Source organism: Scardinius erythrophthalmus, assembly GCF_964197995.2.
Source record: "Scardinius erythrophthalmus genome assembly, chromosome: 6".
Lineage (NCBI taxonomy): Eukaryota > Metazoa > Chordata > Actinopteri > Cypriniformes > Leuciscidae > Scardinius > Scardinius erythrophthalmus.
In genome coordinates, this window is record NC_138226.1 from 25286951 (window position 1) to 25307289 (window position 20339).

The 20339-nt window shown below is 38.8% G+C and overlaps 1 protein-coding gene across 1 annotated transcript in view; it reads right to left on the reverse strand.

The window, feature by feature from the left end:
• The window catches only part of myo10l3 (myosin X, like 3), a 79860-nt gene that overhangs the window by 5598 nt on the left and 53923 nt on the right, over positions 1 to 20339 (reverse strand). Inside the window, exons 21-36 of the mRNA XM_081367966.1 lie at positions 14404 to 14510; positions 12812 to 13240; positions 12650 to 12683; positions 11107 to 11943; positions 8250 to 8373; positions 7870 to 8113; positions 7618 to 7713; positions 7343 to 7436; positions 7197 to 7252; positions 6812 to 6954; positions 4926 to 5120; positions 4682 to 4839; positions 3157 to 3280; positions 1555 to 1852; positions 553 to 760; positions 93 to 229 (exon numbers count right to left, since the gene is read on the reverse strand). Of these exons, the coding sequence (XP_081224092.1) occupies positions 93 to 229; positions 553 to 760; positions 1555 to 1852; positions 3157 to 3280; positions 4682 to 4839; positions 4926 to 5120; positions 6812 to 6954; positions 7197 to 7252; positions 7343 to 7436; positions 7618 to 7713; positions 7870 to 8113; positions 8250 to 8373; positions 11107 to 11943; positions 12650 to 12683; positions 12812 to 13240; positions 14404 to 14510 (3284 nt within the window). The remainder of the gene's footprint in view (positions 1 to 92; positions 230 to 552; positions 761 to 1554; positions 1853 to 3156; positions 3281 to 4681; positions 4840 to 4925; positions 5121 to 6811; positions 6955 to 7196; positions 7253 to 7342; positions 7437 to 7617; positions 7714 to 7869; positions 8114 to 8249; positions 8374 to 11106; positions 11944 to 12649; positions 12684 to 12811; positions 13241 to 14403; positions 14511 to 20339) is intronic.

The following is a 20339-nucleotide window of genomic DNA, read 5'->3' on the forward strand; positions in this document are numbered from 1 at the left end:
CAAGTGATGACACATACGCTTGGCAGTGTTTTGTAAGAACGGAGTTTAATTTCTGAGTGAATAGGTGCAGCAAATTTGAAGTGTAATTTTACCTCTCAAACTTGGCCAGCACATCGGCCACAATTACCCTGCTCTCCACGGCCCGGTCGATCGTGCTGTTGTGCTCGAACAAAGCAAACATGTTCCTGCTGTCCTCCATAGCCAAGCCTCGGATCAGTTTCTCTACCACCTACACAGAAAAGAAATGAAACACTTCACCATCGGAATATTACACCATAAAGTTCCACACGCAATCCTGATTAAGAGGAATATTTGTTCATCCACACTGTTTTCAGTTCGTTGTAAGGCACAGGAAGACTTTTCCCCATCAACTGCCAGAGCCAAAAATGTTTTAATGTTATATAATTGCATGATTTTTGGGATTACTTGTGTGGGTACAGTGGTTTAATTCTGAATCAACTAATATCTAATTACTCTCTTTAAACACTAGGTTAATGCATTGCATTGTTTTTGCAGTTTGGCTGTGCTTTGCAGGCTGTTAGCATCCCTCACCTCTCCTGCTGTAGTGTGAGAGTTGATAGAAATCTTGCAGGAACCTCCACCATGGCAGTAAACGGTCGTCGTCATCTCCCGTCTGTTCAGGAGGGCGATGATCTCGTCTTGGGAAGGCACAAACTCCCGCGCTTTCGTCTTCTTCAGCGACTCGCCAATGAACACAGCAAACATCTCGATTTCTGTTCCAGGGAAAAGCTCCTTTATCCTAAGAAGTGATCGATATCAGAAAATATTAATGTCACCAAATACAAAATATGATGTGGTCAGAATAAGTGTTGTTATTGTTAACTGAAATAAAATAAAACATACATTTTGTTTCCTTGGAAACTAACTGAAATACTTAAGTTGAAGTTGAAGAACTAAAATGACTACAATTAAATGGAAATCAAATTAAATCAATATAGAAATTTATTTTAAAAAGAAAATAATAAAATTGACAAAAGCACAACAAAATTGCTAAAACTTAAACTGAAATTAAAATAAAGTGAAAAAAAATAAATAAATGAATAAATACTGTAACAGTATATAAATAACACTAAAGTTATACTGCTCAAAAAATGTCCTTAAGGTAAAAAACACAATTTTTTGTGAACCTTTCGTTATTAAACAGATAAACCAAATAGCAAGTAGTGCAATGTGATGCGAACACACTGGCCTAAGGCAAAATTTTAATATGTTGTATCCAAAATATGTAATTTACATAATTCATGCAGATCCAGATTTTACAAACGATTAAACTATCAAAATAAGACCACCCAAGACAAAGCCAGGATGGACCAAGTCAGTGTTATACTTTTAGGAGGATGCAATGAATTTGATTATTTTGGCTGAGGTACAAATGCTTAGGCCAGGATGTTATGTCTACCATTTCCTCAATTTTCTTCTCAAAGTGCACCACAAACCTTAATATATACATTAGAAGACTAAATTTCATTGGAAAATGGCATCTATTATTTAACAGTATGAAAGTATGTCATATTCAAGGAGTAGCTACAACACCTTTTCAGGTGGAATCTGAGGTATCTGAGGATGCCACGGCTGGGCAGGAAGGTGCAGCTCATGCAGGTGAGCAGATGCCAGTGCGACCGGTTGGCGAGGCTGTTGGGCTGAGGCACGTGATTGGTTTGTTTGATCAGCTGACAGTAGACTTCGTCTCTGAGCGGCCGTAGATCTTGACATGTCTGTAAGATGCCTTGAATGATGGGCATTGGGTCCGACACAGCTTCCATCTCCTGTAATGAGTTAAAGATCTTGACCGCCTCATCTTGCAGGCTGGTGTAGCCTTTCTCCTTTTGCACTGCAGGAAGTAGGACAGGAAGAGGAGACAGATGGAGAAAGAGACACAGACAAAGGGATTAAATTCATCATCCCACCAATCCAAAGTTCAAATGGTAAAAATGTGCGTCACTGAACAAATTAATCAACAACAATCCAACAATATTTTCTAAATTCTTGGATAATTATTATACATGCAGCTTTTATGCTCTTCAATGAAAAACTTGCAATTTATTTAATAAAAAAAAACATATACATATATAAAAAAATCTATCAAAAATTACTTTTTAAATATTTGTTATTTTAATATTTTAAAAAGAATTAGTCACACTGTAGAATTCTTACAGTGCTATGCATAAGTTTAGACACCCATGCTAAAGTTGACTAAAAAGAGGAATAAAAAATCATCTTTTGGAAATTGAACTTAATGCCTTAATTAAAAAAATTGGGAAAAATCCAACCTTTAAGGACACCAATTTTCTTTGTGAATGAATAATGTATCGTAAATAAATAAATGTTCTTCCTTAAAATACAGGATGCATAAGTTTGGACACCCCTATGTTAAATTCCCATAGAGGCAGGCAGATTTTTATTTTTAAAGGCCAGTTACTTCATGGATCCAGGATACTATGCATCCTGATAAAGTTCCCTTGGCCTTTGGAATTAAAATAGCCCCACATCATCACATCATACCTAGAGATTGGCATGGAGTACTTTCCATAAGATCATCTCTCAATGCAAATCAAACCAGCCATTAGGCTAACTGAAATAAAACCATGCCAATCTCTAGGTATGGTGAAGGCTATGTGATGATGTGGGGCTAACAATAGAAATAGTATTGTCTACAGTGTTATTTATATATATTATTTTATTATAGTATATAATAATTTTAGTTTTAAGTTATAGTAATTTTATTATCTCTTTTGTCTTTTTTAATATTTACTAATATATAAAGTTTTAACCTATTTTTATTTCAGTTTTAGTAATTTTAATACTTTTTTAAAAGTTAGTTGACAAGACATCCATTTCTAAAGTTTTTCATCTAATATTTATATTTTATTTTATTTGACCTTTATTTCATTTACGAAAACATTTTCAAATTTAAACTTGCATACATTTTGCAGATGCTTTAATTAGTTTATGAGCTACAGGAATGCAGCTCAAACAGCAATTTTTTTTTAGTTTGAGTTAACAATAACACAGATTGTCTGCAACTAAAGACATTTAGTTGTAGACTAAAATAAAATAAAAAATAAAAAATTTTAAAATAAAAACAAAATAAAAACAGGAAACACAGGAATGGATCAGTGTAAAGGAGAGACTCACAATTGACATTGACCTCTCCGTACGGTAGAGGCAGCAGCGGCGAGTGCAGCGGGTGCTGTGTGTATCTCAGGATGGGGTTCCTCCAGTACATCTGCTCCACAGCCTCCACATTAAGACTGCTCTCCTGCACCACCATCAAAAACAACAATGGCATTAGGGCTTTTATGTACTCATATAACACAATGTACATTCACAGATGACTGCAGAGGGAAACACAGCACACAAAAGTGACGCGAAAGGTTTTTGAGCTTTGCTGTTTTTGCCATGCTTGATAAACTAGGTCATACCAGTCAAAGGCGGTAAACTAGTTCAAGCTTAAATTACAACCTCAACGTAATTAACCACCTCAGGTCGACTAGTTGAAAAGGTGGATCTCAACTAGCTAGCAGTCCATCTAACCAGATGACATGTAAAACTAGTTATCAAAATATGGTGATATAATAATAAATAATAATAATTCATTACATTTATATAGTGCTTTTCTCTGCACTCAAAGCGCTTTACATAGAAGAGGGAAATCTCTTCAACCACCACCAATGTGCAGCATCCACCTAAATGATGCGACGGCAGCCATATTGCGCCAAAACGTCCACCACACACCAGCTTACTGGTGGAGAGGAGACAGAGTGATGAAGCCAATCAGTATATGGGGATGATTAGGACAGGGGCCACTGGCCAAATTTGGCCAGGATGCTGGGGTTACACCCCTACTCTTTCGAAAGACACCCTGGGATTTGACCACAGAGAGTCAGGACAACCGGTTTAACGTCTCATCCAAAGGACGGTGCTCTTTGACAGTATAGTGTCCCCGTCACTACACTGGGGCATTAGGACCCACACAGACCACAGGGTGAGCGCCCCCTGCTGGCCTCACTAACACCTCTTCCAGCAGCAACCTGGTTTTCCTGGGAGGTCTCCCATCCAGGTACTAACCAGGCTCAGCCCTGCTTAGCTTCAGTGGGCAACCAGTCTTGGGCTACAGGGTGATATGGCTGCTGGCCATATGGTTATCTGGATTTCTAGCAGAATAAAGCTGCACTCAACTGAATACTACTTACTTTATAACTGGGATTCACCTGTCAGTGTAAATTTTTTCTCAAGAAATAAATTAATCATCATAACTGCCATTGACTTTTACAATGGCACTGGTAACTGAACATTTCTTGTGAGCCTCCACGCCACTAGGTGTCAGTATGCCGTCCAGCATAAACCAAAATGACTGAGTACACCGCTAACAATTCAAAATCACAAGAAAATACCCTGCATAGATGTAGAACGAAAGCACTCAGAAATAATCAAACAAAAACAGAAAGAAGTTAGAAAAAAACAAGAGAAAAGTCTGAGTGAACAGCACACAGAGCACTCATCCGTGTACCTCACTTAACACTACAGTTTTTGACCCTGAGGGATTGCCGGGGCTTGAGAGGTATCGGCTTCCACAACTGAAACATGATTGTTAATAAGATGAAAAACCTCATTCTACAAGGGACCATGAATTCAATTAGATATTTTATAGTGAACGTACCTTGATATCTCGGATGAGTTGCTGGGTAGGTGTTTCTATGGGAACTTTGTTGTCGATGGCCACCTGAATGGCTGAAGCCCATCTCATGGCTTCATTCAGTAGTTTGGTGTAGAGACGGTAAGAATGCTTTCTCCCATGGATTATTATGTTCCAGTAACCTGTGGACAACCGGAGGCATTGGAAATTGTCTAACGAAATTCAAAGAAATCAATCAATCAATCAATCAGAAACCTTTTTCTCTCACCTGTCTCCTTGTAGACTTTCTCATCAGGCTGAACAACCGAGCAAAGGCTGTTGAGCACCAGTGTTCCCAGTTTGGAGGCACTGCGCTCTGATGATTTATAATAATCCAGTGAGTTGTTGGTCAGAACAAACCAACGTTTCTTCAGCTTGAGAGATGTGCTCTTCCCACTGGACTTCATCTCTTTATGCAGCCAACCTTATGGAAAAAATGAGGGAGGAAGAAATTACAATCACTTAGAGTATGAGAAGATTAAGATTAAAAGTGTGTATTATAGTGACTGTAAAATATATGGTAACAGAGTTGACATTAATTTTATTAGGTTTTTAATAATATAACAACTGAAATCTACAAATCTAAAGATATCTATAGTATATTACAAAAATAGAAAGAATTAAGACAATGCAATTTTCATTTATACATGTACTGCATATTTATAACAAAAAAATTAAAAGGTGGATTTTTTGCTGATTCATTTTGAAATAGTCTTTTTTACAGAAATGTACAGTATACACAACCATTCAAACATTTGGTCAGTAATATTTTTTTGTTTTAGAAAGCTGCATTTTGCATGTTGGCTGTATTTATTTGATCAAAAATAAATGTATTTTATAATGTATTTAAAATGTATTTTATCCCTGTGATGTCTAAGCTGAATTTTCAGCATCATTCCTCCAGTCTTCAGTGTCACATGATCCTTCAGAAATCACTCTAATATTCTGATTTACTGCTTAAAAATAATTTCTTATTATTATCAATGTTGAGAAAAGAAACTGTGATAGATTTTTGATGTACAAAAAGTTCAAAAGAACAGTATTTATTTATTTTTTTTTTTTAAGGCATTCATATTGTTGAATTTTTTTTTTGTCACTTTGGATCCTTCTTTCAAAAATCTTAAAGGGGGGGGGGGTACAATGGTGTTTCATGTATTCAGAGTTGTTTACAGTGTTAAAGAGATGGATTCTCATGCTAAACATGGGCAAAGTTTAAAAAAAAAATATTTTGGATGAATAATGGAGAATTTCTGTGCCGAAAATCTTACTTCCGGGTTGGTACAAGTTTCGGCTGTTTTTTTTCGATCGTGGATCTAATGACGTAGATGAGAGTGGAACTCCTTATATGAACATTTCTCTTGGAAAAGCGCGCCCGCGCACACGTCGACCAGAGGAGAAGGAGACCGCGCACATCAACGCGCTTCAACAGGAAATCATCGGCAGCCAGCGCTGCATAGGATTTGTTCAAGAATGTCTCTTCAAAGTGTGTTTTTGGATGTGAGGGAAAGCTTACCGTGTTCAGCTTTCCAAAGAACCCAGTGTTACAGGAACAGTGGATGCAGTTTGTTTTTCCGGGGCAGCAACGTACCAAGTGCGGTTGTGTGTTCTGGTCATTTCAGTGACGAATGTTTTATTAACAAGGCCCAGGTCGACGCTGGATTTGCAAATCGTTTGCTATTAAAACGTGGAGCGGTCCCAGTGATAAAAGACCCCATTCATGTAAGTACAACTGGATCAGATTTCTGTCTTTTGCTGGAAATCAAGCACTACAGCTAGACTCTATAGCTCCGCCTCCAGGACCTCGGCTTTTTCCAGAGAGAATCGGAAAGCTGTATTTTTCTTTTATAAATATAATAAAACTAAACACTTTTTGGAGATATTAAAGATGCACTACTACTCTATAGGTACTCAAGATTAACATGAGATTAGGTGAAACTGTGCATGTTATGTACCCTTTAAGTGATCCCAAAGTTTTAAACAGTAGTCTATGAAGGACAAGGAAATCTGTTCTGCAAATCTGCATCTGTTTTGTTGAATGATTCATCATGACCATGATGATGTAGCAAGTACAGTGCTGGTAAATCTTTGTATCATGTACAGACCGGTCTGACTCACCCCTCACTATGAACTCTTGGCCGTCTATTTTCGAGTCTCCTTTAGGCTTCTGGAGGAGGCCGATCCAGTGGTGCATTTCCTCTGGTGTGTCAGTGTTGCAATGGATCACGCGATTAGCAGTGATTATAACAAATGAGTTTGGCCTGAGGGAAAAAAATCTTATGAGTAAAGCACAAATTAATACATTAAATGCATGCAATATGGACGATATAAAAAATATGGTCACACTTTATATTAGGTGTCTTAAACTACTATGTACAATGCAAAAACATGTATCTAAATGTTAGTTCATAGTAGTTAAAGACCCTTAATACAAAGTGGGACTGAAAATATTCAGTTTCTGGAATAATGCTATATGCTCAACACTTGTGATATCATGCATTACCTGTCTGGATTGTCAGAAGCACATACAGAGTCGATAAGCCCAACATCCAGTGTTCCCTGAGGATGAAATATCATAAAAATGACATAAATAGCATATTCTATGACACATAAAGGTGCTGAAAGTGTAAGATTAATGTGAACACTCACAACTGCGTTCTTGGGGTTGGCCTGCTCGTGCTGCATCTGCAGAAGCTGTTCTGGACTGGCACTGTGGACACGGCTCAGCACGTTGAACCAGCCACTGCAAGACAAGCAAGCAGACAGGAAGCATTAGACCATGTTAGGTATTAGACGACAGTATGAAATGAGTTATATTACACCACAAGGGGGCACAACAGATGAATATGAAAGTTAACACGCACTGAAGAAACTCTATTAGTCAGGCACACTGGCCTAAAATAAATGCAGATTTTGAAATGTACCTTGCATCCTCGGGGGATTCTGCATAGATCTGGTAAGTCCTGTCCTCGGTCACGATATTCAGCGCGTTCTCCTTCTCATGGTTGTCCACAATCTCCCTGCGTGAAACACCACAGACCGTCAGTCTATGAACATTAAAACTTAAAAAAAATGCAACAGAAGTGGTGGACGCTGGACTGGTCAGTTGGTCTTTTGCTTGTAAACACTAGCCAGTTGCGGCAGTTACGTATCGTCATTGCGCACTGAGTTCTTACTTGGCAGCTCTGATGTCGATGGTTCCCTTCAGTTTCTCCTCACTGTCGTTCTCGAAATACATGAGTTTAGAGTCTCGAAGGACGAACCAGCGCATCTTCCAGTTCCTGCGGGACAGAGTGGACATCCCTCCACCTTTCTTGTACAGCCAGCCTGACTTGAGAGAGTCCTGCTTTGCCCTGAACCACATGAAGGTCTCGTCTTTTAATACACACCAGCGCCTGCGCCACGGGATCATCAGCCCACCTTAAAGATGAAAAATAAGAAACAGAACAACGAAATATTAATCTTTAACTACAGTCAATCCATTAAAAATGTTCAGTTTGAGCAATATTATTCCATAAGCTAAACAATAAGCAAGTAAATGGTAAGAAACACTCACTTTTCATGTACAGGTAGCTGTGGAAATAAAGAGGTCCACTTCCATTAAGCAGATGCACTCTACCGTTCGACACCTCCTCATCTGTGTCCACATATCCATCGTTCTCATCATTGCTGTCCATGAACTGAGGGGAAAATAAAAATTGTGTGAATGTCAACAAGGGCTTTCAAATGTACCGTACTACAGTTCAAAAGTTTGTGGTCCGTTTTTTGAAACGAAAGAAATTACTTTAATTCAGCAAGGATGGATTAAATGAATAAAAGTGACAGTAAGGCATTTATAATGTTACAAAATATTGCTTTTCTATACATTAAAAAAATCTTGAAATGGTTCCACAAAATATATAAAGCAGCACAACTAATAATAATATTGATAACTTTACATTAATAAGCTAATATTATTATCAACATCGATTTCTGAAGGATCATGTGACACTGAAGACTAGAGTGATGATGCTGAAAATTCAGCCTTGCCATCAGGAATACATGCCATTTTAAAATATACTAAAATAGAAAACAGTTCTTTTAAATGGTATTAATATTTCACAATATTACTATATTTTGCTTAACTAAATGCAGTCTTGTGGAGCATAAGAGACTTCTTTTAAAAACGTTTGCATGCTTTTACTAAAATGTCTCTTCTTTACTCTGTAAGTGAGCACTTTGTGTTTGCTGCGGTAGGACATCTGCATTTCACTGCCTAATCCTACTAGTTAATACAGACAAAAAGAGCATGACATCAGTAAATGTGCTTCCGTTGTTAACTGTCATGTCAAGCTTCATATTACACCCAAACATAACCCGAATCAAGTTTCTGTGATCAAATATTCTCTGAGAGTCAACAATCAAGCTGTTGCAGGACTGTGTTCGGAGCAGGTGTGACAGGCATTGGCTAATAGCTGCACATTCTGGGAATACCCTGAGGGACAAAGACTTAATAAATATACCACATCATATGCACCTGATTCCACCCTGCTCTAGCAAATAAAACATGAGTAGATACAAGAAATCCAGAGCAATAAAGCATTTTGCAAGAGCAAATGCATTCATTATTGCATTATAACAAGTTAAAAAGAATTAGGGCAACAGTGTTTCTGTTTTGCTCTAAGCAATACTGGCTCTCACTACCCTGACACTGAACTGTACAGTATAAACATGACGAAATGCATATTCCTTTCCTGCCAAATTCCTTACAAGGCGTTCACACTTTGCAGTGAAAATTCAACTGGAAGACGCTCATTTTAAATGACAGGTGACGTGAGTGACAGTGACCGCTGGCGATGCCACAAAGATTAGCTAACTTTATGCAAATGTTTAGTGACTGTTAATGGAAGTATACAGTGAAACTCACATGTTGACCAGCTAAAACAACAACTGACGAGAAACACTACAACAAACAATGGATGGGTCTATAGGTCAACTAGTTGTCCATACTGGTTAAGATCCATATTTTTTAGCAGCAGTCCTTTAAATGGGATGAATTAATAGATTTGAATTCTCCAAGAGGATTGTGATGTGCTCACAATGTGATGAAACTGTAAACATGCTGAGATGTCTCTAAAGTCATGCCCTTTACAGCACCGCCTCTATGGCAACCCAAGCAGTGACTTTGTAATAAAGTAGACAGACTCAACATCAAAGAGAACTTGTTAATTAGTTAACTGACCTTACAATATACGGCTAAAAGCAATAAATGGTTTAACATTATACATTATGTAATTTTACAGTAAAATGGTGCCAAATTTATGGTTTTCGCAAGTCTGAATTACCATGTAAATTACAATGAGGACATTTTCAGAAGTCCATGTGTGGCACCACGTATGATTAAATTTTTTATAAACAGTTTGCTGCTTCTTATTTTTGTTCTTGGTAACTAAATAACAGGAAATGAAACACAAAATGCCCTAATGTTACATTTTCTGTTATTAGTTAATGTTTGTTGCATTGTTTTAGTGTCATGTGTGTTACCCTGATGGTGTTTTGTCTGTGTGTATGACCCTGTGCAACGTCTATATACATGAGCATTGGCCATGTTTTATGGACAGGCCACTTAATATGGATTCTGATTCATTTTGTGTTTTTTGTTTTATCACTTGTATTATTATGGTGGTCATCAGTACTTAAGGCAAATTATATCACTTACACATAAACATAAATAAAATATGACGTAAATGAAATTTTTAGTTATAAGTTATAAAATATACATGTAGCAATATACCATCCTGCAATACCAAAACATTGTCATCGCATTTGTTACGCTGAATTTCAACCAAAGCTGCCGTTTGTACCGTAAATTTTTTGATATTTTTTAGGTCTCTATTTATTGTGAGAACAATGACCATTTTGTGATATAAAATGCTTAAAACGCTGATTTTTTTTTTATGTTAGCCATGACTGGCCCATATGAAACTCATCTGATCTGGTCATGATCCTCAATCAGCCTAATTATTCAAGACCTCAAGATCAAGTAGTTGATTAGTTTTTCAGACAACCCATTGCTTAGTTAGTTCACCCAATCATTTAATCCCCACTATCCAATTCCAAACCTGTATGACTTACTGTCTTCTGAGGAACCTAAAAGAAGATATTTTGAAGAATGTCGGTAACCAAACCGTTTTGGTTCCTATAGACGTCCATGGTATTGTTTGTCCATACAATGGAAGTCAATGGGAACCAAAACGTAAAGTTCCCATTATTCTTCAAAATATCTTCTTTTATGTTCCACAGAAGCAAGCAATTCATTCAGCTTTAGAACGAATTGAGGGTGATTAAATTATGACAGAATTTTCATTTTTGGGAGGGCTATCCCTTTAAAATTGTGTGTGATTTCTGTTTAAGTGTGAAAAGACTGAACTCACTGAGTCTGAGCTTCCCCTAAAGGAGTCTGTGCTGTTGTAGGTACAGGAAGATTTGCGTAGCACTTCCTCATCAGTGAGGTGTCCATCATTTGTACTTCCTGCATCCCCACAGCTCCCCAATGCCTCCTCAAACTCCTCTTGGTCATAGTCGGACTCCGTGTCGGGCAGAATACTGAAGCTGGTCTCCTCCACCGGCAGCAAAATCTCTGTTAACATCCTCCTGCTTTTATACACCAATCCATAGTCTTCTTTGGTTGGTGCCGGTCCAGGTGGAGCTAAAGGTGGAGGTGGGGGTGGAGCTGAAGATGGAGGCGGGGGAATGTCTGAAAGTCTGTTTTGTTTGATGGAGGAATTGGATTTCGGCCGCTCCATCCGTGCAGGTGAGGAAGTGGCCATAAGACCTTCGGCAAAGGCGGGCGGCGGAGGCGGAAGACTGGATAGAAACTCTTTGTCTTGAGGCACGGCAGCCGGGGGAGGGAAGTCACGGAGGGGAATACACTCGTCGTCCGCGTGGAAGCCTTCATCCACCTCCTCCTCGGCCAAAGGCGCGGTTGTCTCAGAGGGGTCGTGAAGGTTCTCCTCGCTGGAGAGCGACTGCTCCAAGCCTCCGAAGTCTAGCATCTCCAGGAACTCCGTAGCCACACGTGAAGCCTCTTTCTCCAGGCGGTAGATCTCGGCGTCCCTCTTCTGCCGCAGATCGTCTCTGGAGCCGTCGTTCAGCAAGGACACCCCTTCGTCTCTCTGTCTCTGCAGCCGCTCAATCTCTCGCTCCAGCCGCAGAATCTCCTCCATCTGACGACTCTCCTCTTCAGATGAGTACTGACACAGGCTGTCCTTCTGGAATATGGAGGGATAGTGATGATACATACCAATAATATACAGTTCATTCTGTCAATTCAGCATTTTTATTCCATGGAACTCATTTTGGTATTATGTAAACATCACGGTACATGAATATGGTAAGCATTCTGGTATGTGGGTCAAGAGTGTTCATGATAAGCTATAAAAAATATTTTAAAAATCAAGTTTAAAACAAGTTTGAAACACTTGTTTCAATTTAATGTCATGTAGTGTGACTATAATTTTTTTTTCTTACATGTTACACATGCTGGTGTAGGTATCTTTATTATTTTCAAAAATTTTTTTTTTTTTTTTTTTTTTTTTATAAATAATTTATTTGATCCATAAATATCATTACATTTTTTGGGAGTTCGCAATGTCCTAAAAATTTCACATTATCTGATATTTTGTTATATGGTGTTAAAAATTATTTATAACAAAATAAATATAGAATTATTATAAATATAAATGGTTTTAATAATATAAATATTAATAACAAGCAGTGAAGCATTTTAGTTCAACTATGGTTACAACCTAAGGTTTTCAAGAGGCCTTTTTGACCCATAAAGAACAGTACCATGTAATTGCCAAAGACTTTCTGTAAGTGAAGACAGAGGATTAGGCCAAATACAAGAGATGTATCCTTTCCAGATTTGAAATCTCTCCCATAGGAATATAAAATCAAATCCAATAGAAATAATACCTTGTGGTTGTGATGATTTTTCCCCACTAAACTCCTAATATGAGAAAAAAAACAGGAGAGAATCCTTTTAGACAGAGTAGATTAAGAGCACAGTCCATCAGCCAACACAGATTTTAGTTGACCTAAATTAAAATTCAAACATTTGCCCAGATTGTGTTTTACCTGCTGTGCCCTGCCTCTCTTTCCTCCAGTATCTGTTTGCTCTTGAGCTCTTCCTGCCTCCTGTTCAACTCTTCCTCTTCCTGCTGTATCCGTAAAGCCTCCCGTTCCTCCTCTTCTTGAAGCCTCTGTCTCTCCTCCTCCTCCTCTCTCTTCCTTTCCTCCTCTTGTCTTCGTCTCTCTTCCTCAAGTCTCCTCAGCTCCTCTTGACGTCTCCTCTCTTCTTCCTCTCTTCTGATTCTCTCCTCCTCTTCTCTCCTGTGTTTTTCCTCCAAAAGCCGGCGACAGAGTTTCCGAGCGATCTGTCCGCGGAGGTGTTTCTGGAGGACCACGGCAGCAGAGCGGAAGCGCAGGAAAGCTTGTCTCCAGAAGTGAGCGCGGTAGTTCTTTTGGATTGCGATGGTGCTGGTCCGAACTTTTTTATAGTGTTTTCTGTGAGAAGAAGAGTTACAACATCAGAGAGCAAGCCCTCAAGGATTTTCAATAATGATTAGTTTACAGGGATATTATAATAATTATGAGTATATTATAGCAATTGCTCTATATAATAACTCTGTCATTATACATCAGTAACTCATTTAAAAGCAATTAGCCACACAATTCAAAATATTCTGAGTTTCAATCACAAATGAAAGACGGTTATTAATATAAAACACTCTGGCTATTTAGTTGTCTGTCATAAGAAAAGATCTGTGTTTGATCTGTTTGAGTAGCTGTGCCACAGTTCTCATACATTTAGACCAGGCCACCTAAATCAGAAAAATCTCAATGCAATGCTGGATTGAGAGTGTGTGTTTATGTGCGAATTTGTGGGTGTTGAACTTTTATGCAAAATTAAGGCGAAACAGAGACTTCATCAAACCCATAAATAACATCAGTACAGAAGTGTATATGAACACTAATCGCCCAGGAACCAAAATAGTGTCTCAACAGACACTTTACACAAAACAGATGTTGATATTTTGACGTCTGTCATGTTTGATTTACAATTGCATCAGAGTACACTCTTAAAAAAAAGGTTCTTTATAGAACCCTAGGTTTTTTTTTTTAACCCTTTATGCCAAAGAAGTTCTATATAAGGAGAAATGTCTTGAATGATTGCATATTACTTTCATGTTTAACAGGTTATTTATTTATTTTTCAACAGATGACATACAATAAACCATGCAGATCAGTATGCATGTACAATAAACCAACATAAAATCCCTGATCATGCTAACAGCTCTCAAAACTGGCAAATACCTGACTGATTCATGAATAAACAGCATGTACATTTATTTACCTGTGTGTGTAGTGTTTATTGTTCAGTATTTGCAGTAAAAGCTAACTTTTCATGGTATAAGCCTCATTGGTTTCCCTGCACTTTTCATAATGAATCTAACCCACTTGGTTTTGCACTCAAAGCACTGATTCACACAGCTCTGGTAAATCATTCCGTGATGCAACTTTCAACTCATTCACATATTCGATTATGGCAATCCATCCACTCAACTCAATAAAAAGTAACATAAGTCACAACGACAGTCTTTGGCAACTCACACGGCCCCATTTAACAAAGTGTGGTAATGCACAAACACACACAAAGCTGCACTAACCTTGCCACATAACTTAGTATGTGGGCCCGGATCACCATACCAGCCGCTGTGCGCACCTCCTCTCTTTCCTTCTCCAGCCTCTGCTCCAGAGCTTCCTTCAGGAACACCTGCACGGCACCAAAGAAGAAAGACAAGGAGAGGGAGAGGGAAGAGGGCAGGTTTAGGTAAACTGATTGTTAATTCTCTCCAGAGGGTGTGAGCACGTCTCCAAGTGTTCTCAGCAGGCTACAGGCTACAGGGAGCTGAGCTGTGGAGCTCTGCCATTGTGCTGAAACCACAGCGCTCTGATTTCCTGTTACTGCTGCTTCTCGGACTATTCCAGACAGACTGACGTGCATGGACAGAGAGAGAGAGAGAGAGAGAGAGAGAGAGAGAGAGAGAGAGAGAGAGAGAGAGAGAGAGAGAGAGGAGGGGGAAAGAGTGGCTCTCGGCCAAAGAGCAGGCCACACCCTCACTCTGTCTCTTAAAGACAAGAGACATGAAAGCTTAACCCTTTACTCACAGATGTTGACTCATAGAAGAGAAACCTCAGGAACACAGTTGAAGAAAAGGTGAAGTTCTGCATAATAAATGGTATCAATATATCTATAAATTATGTAAAAGAATAAACTACAGTGTTATACCAAAGAGTAATGGACTAGCCCCTTGACTGAGCCTGGTTCCTCCAAAGATTTTTTTCTTTCTCAATTTCTGTCATCTGATGGAGTTTGGGTTCCTTACCACTGTCGCCTGTGTCTCGCTTAGTTGTGGTTTAGAAGACACTTAGTATTCTGTAATGTTATTTATGCGACTGCACTGACACTATTAAATATACAAACATTTTACAGAATTGAGCTGAATGATGACACTTGTGTTCTGTACAGCTGTCTTACATCAGAATCAAATTCCTTTCATAATTGATGATTTTTGCAGCATTGACAGTGTTATTGAACTGAACTGAATTGTGTTTTTAGAGCTGCTTTACAGCACCATTTAAATTAGTCCCATATGTGCCACATTTGATAATTTTCTTGTTTATTACTGAGGAGCTGTTTTAAAACAATCTGTATTGAATAAATCAGGGGAGCCAAATCTTGTTTCTGGAGATCCACCTATACCTGCAGAGCTCAGATCCAACCCTGATCCAACACACTTGTCTATAATTATCACCGTTCGGTTGTGTTTGATCAGGGTTGGAGCTGAACTTTGCAGGAAGGTAGATCTCCAGAAACAGGATTGGGCAGCCCTGGTATAAATTAATGTGACTAAATCCTGACATTAAAAGGTGCATTCAATGCTTTGATGCTAATTTAAATGTTTTACACATTATGACATAAATTGTTTTTTAGTAAAGAGTCATCTGTCACACAACAAGACGCCTGTAACATGTTTTGTATGGTGTGGGTTGCCCTCCTCAATGTATTTCACCATGTTCAAATGATGTGGCCCCAGTTTTAACTCAACCTCATTCTCATTGTCTGCCAGACTACAGATGCAGATGTAGCATTGTGTTGTTTGGTGATGTGAAGAGCAAAAATTAGACAATGAAACACACTTAATACAATGTTTTGCCAGCCAAGACAACAGAAGAATCAGTACCTGCACGGATAAAGAACCGAATGAGCTGAAACCAGAAGACCGAAAGACCAACAAAGAAAAAAAAAATGAGCGTAAACATTGAAACAGCCCACAAGATGGAAATATTTGATAATGGAGAAAATTCTACTAAAGGCCAAGTTGCTTCTTTTTTTTGTTGTTGTACAGGTAAGGGGATTCATTATTGTGTAAACGCTCTCTAAAACTCACTAGTATCAGTGTAATTTACATAAAACTCAAAGACAATCATGCTGATCCATGTCAACAGATGGCAGAGCAGCATCTAACACCATTGTGTTGTCAGTACTTAAAGTACACAAAGAACAGCAATGCTAATGCTAGCTAAACAAATACTGACTGCATATAAAACACACTAAGCAAAACATTCTACAAAAATATGACAGATAGATACATTTACAAAATAGATATATTGCTTAAAACAAAAAACTGCTTCTAAAATCTGTGTACCGTCAAATACTGTATTTGATGAGTATCTTATCGACTATAGCGTTAATGTATGTATTATGAAAACAAACCGGACGTACTTTATCCTCCATGTTGGCACTGTCATATGACCTACAGTGTCAGTCGCTGTTCTCCGCCATTTATGAATATGACAACTCCTCTCTTGGTATAGTAAAGTGTCTAACCTCCTGTTAAAACGTATGGGGTCGGTAAGACTGTTTTAATGTTTTTGAAAGAAGTCTCTTATCCTCACCAAAGTTGCAAATATTTGATCAAAAATAGAGTAAAAACACTAATATTGTGAAATATTATTGCAATTTAAATGAACTGTTTTCTTTTGGAATATATTTTAAAATGTAATTTATTTCTGTGATGGCAAAGCATGATCCAATATTGAAAACAGTTGTGCTGCTTAATATTTTTATGAAAACTATGATTATACCAACATGAATTTCCATGCTACTATCTGTATTGATAAAGCTTAAAGGGTTAAAAGGTAAAAATGAAAATTCTGTCAGTAATTACTCACCCTCATGTTGTTCCAACCCCGTAAGACCTTCGTTCATCTTCGGAAAAACAAATTAAGATATTTTTGATTAAATCTGAGAGCTGGATCACTCCTCCATAGGCTTCTTAGACACTATAACTTGCTGGATCAGAAAATGTATTAAAGATATCGTTAATATAGTCCAAGTGAGTCCAGTGGCTCAATCTTAAAGGTATAGCGGAGGATCTTTCCGAATTTTAGATAAGAACCGCCCTCTCCACTTTTTGAAAAAATGCACATGCGCAACACTCCACCTGCTCCCGAGAGGGAACGCCTATTAAACGTGTGCGAGGTTCTCCTCGTGCACGCTCTGTTTACAAGTTGCTGTCGGCATCGCTCATACAAGATTACTTTCCAAAAGAAGATTTGCACTTTTTCTCCAAATAGCAATCCAAACTTTACCTGTCGAGTAGAAACTTCGCGACTGAGGCATCAGTGGGAAGCCCAACCTGTGTTTTCAGCGCACGCCATCGTGTGAAACAATCTCCCAAAAACACTCTGATCTTGTTTCTCTCTTCTGAGGCCTTTCTCTTCTTCTCATACAGTTTGTACAAACTTTTTCTCTTGCGACTCTCAGACATTTTCAAAGGACCCGGTGAAACGGCGAGCTTCAATGAATGGCTTAGCTCTAGCTCACCACACATAAACACCTGAAAGTGCGCATGCGCAGAAAGCGAAAACTAAGGGACGAGCACGTACGACGGCCTTACGTAAACATATCACCAGAATGATTGACACTTAGGTGGACCAATAGTTTACACTACCCACCCGGAAAAAGAAAATCCTCCGCTATACCTTTAAGTTTATAAAGCGACGAGAATACTTTTTGTGCGCAAAAACAAACAAAAATAACGACTTTATTCCACTTTTCATTTCCTTCTCTCTGGGCCTCGAGTCTTTTCACGTAGTGTTTAAGTGTAGCGCGTCTGTGCACGTCACCACGTATCACACACACGACCAGCGTCGGCCAATAGTGAGCCTACGTGGTGACGTGCAACACAGACACGCTACGCTTAAACACTACGTGAAAAGACTCGAGGCCCAGAGAGAAGGGAGTTATAGTGTCTTAGAAGCCTATGGAGAGTGATCCAGCTCTCAGATTTAATCAAAAATATCTTAATTTGTTTTTCCGAAGATGAACGAAGGTCTTACGGGGTTGGAACAACATGAGGGTGAGTAATTACTGACAGAATTTTCATTTTTGGGTGAACTAACCCTTTAAAACTTGAGCTGAGATTTAGCTGGTCAACTAGCATGGTGGTGGAGCTGGCTGCCCAAGGACATCATACTTAAGTTAGTGAAGAAGAGAAGACTATTGGGAACACCAGCAAAGCAGCATCCAATATACATCATATGCTGATACTAGTCTGTATATGCTGGTATTACCATAAACAGAATCAGGTCCTTTCAATTAACATCAACACTTACACAGTGTCACGTCTGGCCTCCCACAGATTTAAGCCCATTGTGAGATTTCCTGGAACCGACAACCCAGATGTTCCTGTAATCGCGACTCACAGCTGCAGACGCACACACAGGAGGAAGTTTCCTCGTCCACATCCTTCCCCCATCCCACACAAAAAAAAAAAACCTGAGCCCCGATTCTAGGGATCACACTTCCTCAACACACAATCAGCATGGATATAATTACACACAAGTTGTTTTGTTTCGAGCAAGGAAACACAATCCCAGACCCCTTTCTTGATCTTGCACCCCTCCCCTCACCTCCACCTCAAATCTGACACTCACAAAAACACCACAAACAAAAGCCAGCTCCAGCGCTCGAGAGGACCTGTATTGAACATGCATTCTCTTACTGATCACAATCCCTCCTGAATGAAATCATAAAACAAAACAGACCCTGAGCCATGATAACAACCATAGTGGATCGCCAAACACGTACAGCAACGGCGGACACAGTCAAAGGTCATTGTCTGGAGATTTGACTGCCGACTTGATCTATCATCAAGAATTCATGGAATACATTAAACTGTTTTTTTTTTAAATAGAGACTGTATTTATAGCTACATGGAAAGCATGTGTTGAACATATGGGTAAACACTGATCAAACAACCTTCATATGCACTGCCTAATGTCTGATCTTCCTCCCCCAGCTGCTAATAATACTCAATGTTGCACTACTACAACGACATTGGTCCAGAGTCCTGACTGTGGTTTTTCTGTAGATTCCTGAGCGATGAAGACAAAAAGGACACAAAGTAACCTATTCCCAACATTAAAGGATAAAACAAGCAGGATCTTCAAGATGGTTCTCTCTCATATATAACCACTGCTATAAACTTTCTGATCTTATTGTGAGGAGTTAATTGCCATACATTATTAGGCTACAAAGAATAACATTGTTAGTTTCCATAATCTTTTTTGAAAATTGAATAACTTGCTCTGCCTCTCTGCTAATGTCACTTATGCAGTGTGGTGAATTGGATAATTTTAACCAATCGCCAAATAGATCTTAAGGCAAACTCCCATAGATCAGGCTATGTTGGTAAACATCTGCTTTTTAACATTTACTTAATTCCCAGCAGATACAAAACAGGTCCTGCCTTTCTAGCTGAATATCTTATTTCACTTGAAAATATGTTTAATTATGGAGGCAAAATGAGTTGTGAATGGTAATTCGTGTTGACATTAAACAAGGTATGATATCTTGTGTGGACACTAGAAACCCAGCATCCAAAAACAAAACATATGCTGGCAGCCAACTACACTGCGCCGCGTCGGAAATCGAGTGGGTATAACATTTAAATTTGGCTATACTTCACAACCGTTGTTCTATATAATATGAATATGGGTAGTATGAATGAAATTCGGACGTTGTTACTGTCACGTGACCTATCAGCGTTACACTAACACTGTCATTCACTGCCATTCATAAAACTTCTTCCAGTACTTTTCGCCAAATGTTTTTCGAATACTATGAGTTTGGACATACTGCTCTTTTTTCCACTGGTTATTTCAGAAAGAGTTAAGCATAACCGATTGGTGATGGTGGGGGACAAATACATGTATTGCTTTTGTGGAGGACAGTGTTGGGTTGCATTTTGGGATAAGATCTGCGCACAGAGGGGTCAATCAGCCCAGCTTCTGTCATGAGGACGTCAGCTTTCCATGGGTGCATTAGGGCAACAGGCTATTTAACAAGTATGATCGTGGAGTTTGGTAGAGCAGTGAAAGCTGTAGGAGTAGCTGACCTTGAGTACATTGGATCTCTGACGTGCTGAGAACAAATTGGAGCCGTCCAGCCGTGACTCCACCACAGAACAATGAGGCTATTTTACAGCAAAACAATTTGTAAAGCATGACTCTATTCAGCAGGGAGCGAGTCTGC